The sequence below is a fragment of the Symsagittifera roscoffensis genome, chromosome 1 (assembly GCF_963678635.1).
Source record: "Symsagittifera roscoffensis chromosome 1, txSymRosc1.1, whole genome shotgun sequence".
Lineage (NCBI taxonomy): Eukaryota > Metazoa > Xenacoelomorpha > Acoela > Convolutidae > Symsagittifera > Symsagittifera roscoffensis.
In genome coordinates this window covers 7,000,847-7,007,723 of record NC_087062.1, presented here as the reverse complement: position 1 = coordinate 7,007,723, position 6,877 = coordinate 7,000,847, and the positions used below count along the sequence as shown (strand labels likewise).

General features: G+C 35.7%; 1 protein-coding gene across 1 annotated transcript in view; it reads right to left on the bottom strand.

The window, feature by feature from the left end:
• Positions 1 to 368: 368 nt before the first annotated feature.
• The window catches only part of LOC134857123 (ephrin type-A receptor 4-like), a 28,011-nt gene continuing 21,502 nt past the window's right edge, over positions 369 to 6,877 (bottom strand). The window contains exons 11-15 of the mRNA XM_063873496.1: positions 5,594 to 5,716; positions 4,320 to 4,616; positions 2,093 to 2,355; positions 1,152 to 1,677; positions 369 to 927 (exon numbers count right to left, since the gene is read on the bottom strand). Of these exons, the coding sequence (XP_063729566.1) occupies positions 1,219 to 1,677; positions 2,093 to 2,355; positions 4,320 to 4,616; positions 5,594 to 5,716 (1,142 nt within the window). The 3' untranslated portion in view covers positions 369 to 927; positions 1,152 to 1,218. The remainder of the gene's footprint in view (positions 928 to 1,151; positions 1,678 to 2,092; positions 2,356 to 4,319; positions 4,617 to 5,593; positions 5,717 to 6,877) is intronic.

Here is a 6,877-nt window from a genome sequence, read left to right as displayed (position 1 = left end):
TATCTATTATTAACTGGTTGTTATGACTCATTAACCAATACAGACTTCTCTCACTGACTGAAAAAGCTACAAAGGAGTTCTATAAAAAAAAGAAATTATTGACATTTTTTTCTATTTTTATATCTGCTTTTAAAAATTCGCGAGGTTAGAACATTCCGAGCTACTTGAACAGCAAACGGCGCTCAATGTTCGATACTCAAATATCTGCTACTTGCAGATATTCGAGTACCGAACAATGATAGCCGTTTGCAGTTTAAGTAGAAGAGAATGTTCTGACCACGCGAATTTTTTTAAACAAATATAAAAAAAGAAATAAATATTCAATTATTTCAAGTTTTAAATAAATTCTAACTTTAGGATAAAAAAAGTAGATAAAAACACTGAATTTAACTAAGTAGCACATTGAATTCAAATAAGCATTTCAATCTTAAATTCGGGACATTGACGTTCAATAAAAAAGTTTTTTTAATTTACAGAGTCCCATCTAAATATTGCCGACCGATGACGTCATCATAATTATTGACGAACACACCTGGGCTATTATGTTGGTTAGATAAATAGGTTGCCTGTTGCTGAATAAATAATGATTGTATTTTCTTATATAACGTAGATCGATCTTTTTTGCTCTCAATTCCAATCTGCTTGAAAAATCTTTTACTCGCTAGTTCGATCATTCGACTCTGCTTCGGATGTTGTCGTACTGAGGTGAGAGCTAAATTTTCGATCGCAGCTAGAACTTCGTTCATTGTGTAATATCCGTGCACTTTGAAGTTTTCGCAGTACTTATCCAATTTGAATCGGCCCAAAACTTCGTCAATTGCTACTGAGTTCGAGTCTAAAATCAACGTTCTTTCTGGGCTCAACGGTTTGTAGTTGTAATGCACACTGGAATTCAGTTGGTAACAGTTAGGGTCGGCTGATTGCTTCCTGAAATAACAAAGAAACAATTTTTAATTTCCAAATTAATTAGAAATTAATTATACATTTGAGGGCAAATTACTATATAACAATTTCCATCTTTGACAAAAGAGTAAAATTCCAATTTAACTCTTTTAACTTCCGCCAAAATTATTCAGATTGCCAAAATATTGCGAAATAGGAAAATCATTTTGTTTGAGATTTTCAGCTGCAGAAGCTTTTATATCACTTACAAGAATGTTTTATGAATAGGTTGATAATTATTTGCAGGCGTCGCGTGCTGCTGCATGCTCGGACTTCTCACAAAATTGTCCAGGAACGCTCTGATCTGGCTGAACCAGGGTCGCTTCTGGGGCGCCTCAGATGAACACAACAAGAGTTCATCAATTCGTGCAGCGCTTCCGGACAACTTTTGGGTTTCGGGAACCCTCGCCAGGAAACGCTGGAAACAATTTTGGATATCTCGGATACTTTGTTGCTTCCGAAAGGTCGTTCGCCTTCCGAGAAGCATTCGAAAATGAGACATCCGAAGCTCCAGATGTCACTGAAGAGAGAGAAATTGTAGGGGGCAAGGAGGGCTTCAGGAGCAGTCCAAGGAGCGATGTCTTCGAACACAAGGGGGAGTTTCTGGACATCATAGGAGTTGCTGCAGTTCAAGAAGAAGAGATCCATGTCTTCTTCCAGCAGCGTTCGTTCGTCAAAGCCGGCTATTTTGGGCAGGAAAGAACCACTAATGAACACGTTGCGAGCTCTGAGAACCTAAAAACATTAAACATATAAACACTCAATTGGACAATTCGTGTTCAAAAAGTCTTCGATTAACAAATGGATGCAAAACAAAATCATGAAACAAGTATTATAAAACTGATCGAAGCAAATTTCGATAAAATAAGTTTTAAAAATCTATAATGATTATTTGTGATAAAGAAAAGTTCGCAAAAACTGCAATGAATTCGTTCATTCTTCGAACGTGCCGGGGAGAGGATTGGGAGTTTAACTCTACCCCTTACTCAAATATTCCACTACCTGGTCTCCCAAAGGATCCCTAATCCTTTGGCTCATTTTACGATATTAACTTTTGATCTACTAACTCTAAAATCCTAAATCTGCCCCTGATTTAAATAACTTGCTCTGTCTAACAACCTCTGAAAAAATCAATTGAGAAAAAGTTTACCTTGTGAATATAGCCCTCATCGGCCAAGTAGTGCATTCCACAAGCTACGCCCCTCAGAATGTGGATGATGTGTTGCGTGGCGGCAGCCTCACAGTTTAAATGTTTGTTCACCCCGCCCTCGTGATCATCCACAACTCCACCCCCTCCCCCTACAACACCCTCCTCGGGGTACAAAAAGTTAAGCTGACTGCTCATGAGGGGAAGCAAAGTGTCCAGAGATCCCCGCTCACAGAACTCCAGCACCAGCATCTTCGGCGACTCTTCTACCAAAAAATTACAATAATTAAATCAATTCAATTTGAAGCGCAGTTTTAACCTCGAGTTTAATGCAATTCCTAATTGACTTTTATTCGCGCGGCTTTTTAACGACTTTTAGAGTTAAACATGGCGGATCAATGAGATACAACTAGCGCAAAACGTCCTGTCGAGTTCCGGTTCCTTCGAAAAAATTGAAATATTATCGAACGTGTCGCGATCGATACTGTTTCAGGCTCCATTTTGAAAAAATCAGTTCAGAAGCTAGGCAGAGGTGAAAAGAATAAATCGAAGATTTGAATTTAAAAAAGCAGACTATTTCATCAAAAATGAACTATTAGCATATTCAACAAATTTTTTGAAATTAGCAGACAAAAAATTCATTATATAGACATAATTCATCGTGGTTTTATTCGCCCCCAGCAAGCCCGAAAGGGCAACGTTAGATCTCCCTATTTGACAGGAAATTAAATGTCCGACGGAATTTCTCTTGATGCAAATTCAACTTATAAACAAGCAGGGACAGCGCAACTTATATCGAGCGCAAAACCTCAATAACTTTGATAAAAGAGGTCACACTGTTTTTCGAATTGAATCCAGCCTTGTGCAATTTAATCGGCCAAAAACTATAACACTTTAGGTTAATTAGAGTTTTTTCACGGTTTTTACGCGTTAAGTCAGTGAAACACAGAAATCCGACGTCAAAACAATCAGTTTAGGTTAACTAATTTCGTTTAGATTCGTTGACCGAAAAGGTATTGCCAATTTGGCATTAACTATACAATGAATGATCACTATGCATATGTTCCAATAGAGAGATAAGTAATTTTTTTGCCCAACATTATTAATATCGTGAATAAAAAATATTTCGAAGCGGTCCTAAATTTATTCAAAAAATAGACGACTCTGAAAAAGTGCAATCGTTTTGCACTGCTCATTTGACTGTTCAAATGCAATTTTCAAACTTTAGTAGCAATTCAACGTCATTTGAGGGTCTCAAGGTCAGAATTTTCGGCCATTTAGGACATTGTCCAATAATTTTGTTAAAACTATAACAAAAGTTTGTTTTGCGAGAGACTGTTAAGACTCTTGTCACTAGGGCGTGTTTGAAGCGCTGGGTTGAGCCGGGTTTTTTCTTTAGTTGCGACCAAAATCAGAGACAAGGTCAAAACTTCTTCGATTGTTGATAATAATCAACCGACAAAAGAAGATTCTTTCAAGATACAAAAATTGAGATCTTTTACACCTAGAAACATCTCTATGACCTTTGCTTTAGTTGGAGTGGACTTTGATTCATTCAAGTGGTTCTCTATGAAAGTTTAGATTGGTTTGAAGTTAAACAGTACAATCATGAAAAATTCTTATGTTTCAACCAAGCATCAAAACGCAGATAACACTTGACTAAAAACATGTGCGGGTACTCAGCGACCACTTAGTTTCATTTGATTAGATTCTCAGGGCCAAAAAGTTGCTGTTTTCGCTGAGAGCGACATTAGCTGTCAGAAGCACCTAATTTATAGCTTTTGAGATCAACATTTTTCGAAGATTTATATATTTTTAATTGTCGGATATTTTTGATTCAACATTTAATATTCATGATGAGTTGTAAAACACTCACTCTGCGCTTCTTAACCGAATAAAAAGCTGCGAACTCTTCAGAATATGTGAAGGTAGCTTTTTTATGGTGATTTGGATTTTAAATGGTCACATTAATTCTACAAAAATGCCGATCTTTTCAGGATTTGTTCAAGAGTTGAACCCAAAAACATTCTGAAATGGTGAGGCTAGGGTTCAAACCTCGTATAGTTGGCTTGAAAAGCCAACTCAAAACCAAAAGCACGATCGACATGATTTCCCATTCGTAAACTAAGATACAGATAAGCTAAAAATCAAGGCTAAGGTGGGGCTCGAACCACCGGCCTTCAGTTTTAAAGACACAAGGAAGTAATCATTACGAAAAAAGTTAAAATACCTGATTGTGTGATTACTCCGTGAAGCATGACAACATTCGGGTGGTTGAACTGAGCCAAAGTGGCCGCCTCGATTGCGAACTTTCGCCACATATCCTGCGTGTATTGTCTTTTGAGTGTCTTAGCGGCCGCGTAAACAAAAGAGCCCTCGGCCGAATTCTTGTTCAGATCTGAAGACGAGGTTGAGTCTTGGCTGAAGTTGTAGTGTTGTGTTTCCGCCGAGAATGATCCCCCATGTATTGATGCACTGAGAAGAATCTTTTCTTGATTCTGCATCCCTCTGAGCGTATATTCGTTCTCTTAAAAAATAATTATCTTCATTTTCCGAAGGAAAAAACACTTGCTGGTTTTCACCTACGATGACTTCATTTGTTGTCATTTTACTTCAAAACACAGCATAATTATCGTATTCTTCAGAAGGGGATTTCAAGTTATCAGTAAAAAAAGGCTTATCACAGATTTTAAAAATTTTACGTTTTGATTTTCTAAGTGATGTTCCATCTAGTAGCTTCTAGTTTTGTTTTCTGTTGTCGTTCGCCAAACAGTCCGTTATACATTGTTCAAGAGCTTAGATAATCTTTTCAGGTTGATAAAAACTTGTTCAAAAAGTTTGGCTTTTATATTATGTTATAGGAGCTCGAAATATCTTCTAAACTTTGTTAATTTTTACAGCTGATAAAACTCAACAGCAGACAAATTGACTTTATTTTTTAGATTGATGACTCCAATATGAAAGTGGGAGGGTGAATTATGAGTGACGCAAAACTGAGTTGACCAGTGTTGATAAAAATTTGTTAATTAGCTCGGAAAGTCAATTGAGTTGAGTTCATGCTAAGTAAAGAGAAATTATACAAATTCGCGACAACCCCAGAAAAACACTAAGCGCATCCTGAAAATTGAAGGAAAGTTTCTTTGATCAGAAAATAAAATTGGATCTCACAAATAAGCGCTCGCCAAAAAGTTTTTTCGACAATTTTTCTTATGAATCAATCAATGCCGGAAAACGTCTTCAACATTTTTTTTTTCAACAAGTCAGAAAAGTTCTTTGTTTAATTTTAAACGATGTCCTTTTTCAAACATTCAGAAACTTGCCAACTTTTATTGAATTGAGTCAAAAGAAAAAAGACTTTTTTGATGTGAGCTTATTTTTAAGATCCTATTTATTTATTTATCAGACTAAGCTTTTGAACCCCAAAATTAAAAAAAAAAAGTAGTCAGTGTTGTAAAATGCGTCTCAAGGAGGGGCTCAATTATGTAACAATTATGTAATAATAACCTGTGGGAGAGTATCTCTGCACGGCACGAGGGTGAATTTCTCTCGCGAACTCGGCCAGAATGCGCTCGGGTGACTCGTACATCTTCGGCTCCACGAACTTCTGACCGACCGGCAACTTGATGGCTGAAAAAAGAAAACAATTAATTAAAAACTGTTTTTTTCCTGGCTTTCCAACGAAAGTGACTGACAACTTTTTTATCTCATTATCAAAATATGTTGCTCTTAAATTTTAATATCAGCAAAAAACACACAAGAAATTAAGAGGAAACGTTTATGACACAATATAAATTATGACTCATAATTTTTACACACCATTTAAGTGAATCATTATTTTAATTTTTCTCAGCAATATTTCATTTGGAGTACAATTTCTTTAATAGAGTCAAGCTTTGAAAAAAAAACACAAGCATGAATTGATTAACATCTGAATATGTAATGACTTTAAATTCTAAACTAATTGTCTGTTTCCAACTTGTAAAAAAAAGTTTCAACAGTGATAAAAATTGACACTTTGATGTGACTATGTCTTAGGGTGCTGAAATTAGGTCGTTAATTTTCAGGTTCCTATTCAGAGTTTTTCAAAGATATTTTGAAATTGGGGCAGTTAAAAAGAATTCTTTTTTAAGCTTCCCATCACTACATGACGCTGAAAAACAATACTTTTCAAAATAGAAATAACTTAAAGGAAGGGAATTAGTTGTGCACGTCACAAACTTGCAGAAAAACAACTAAATATTATTCACAAATTAAATAAACATGATAATAGGTCCTTACATGAACCAAAATAACAAGTCGCGGAGTGCAACAACTGTTCAAAGAATGAATAGATTTATTGAATTTATTCAAAACTAATAAATCTGTTGTTTGAGTCAAACAATGCTTGTTTACAAACAACGGTTTTTGTCACGTAAGCGCGCAGACTTCAAAAACTTCAGCAAGTTTGATTTAAAAAGACTTGTAAATTAGGTCTTCATAAAATCAGAAACTCCGGATGTGTCCCAAAGGCAAAACAACCTAGTCCCAGAGCAATTTCCGGCAATAAAAACGCATGAGATCATTAAAAGTTGTTTTGCAGCCCGTTTATAAGGCAAAACGTCGATCGGAGGCTTGGATATGTTAGTAACCGCCTCCATTTTGAGCAAAAAAACAATAATTTTTTTTTTTACAAAAGTCCATCTTCATAATAAAAAGATTTTTTTTATGACAATTTAGAAAAAATTTAAACACTCGGAAGACTTTTGCTGGATATGCAATTAATTTTTTTAATGATGTTATGCTAATTAC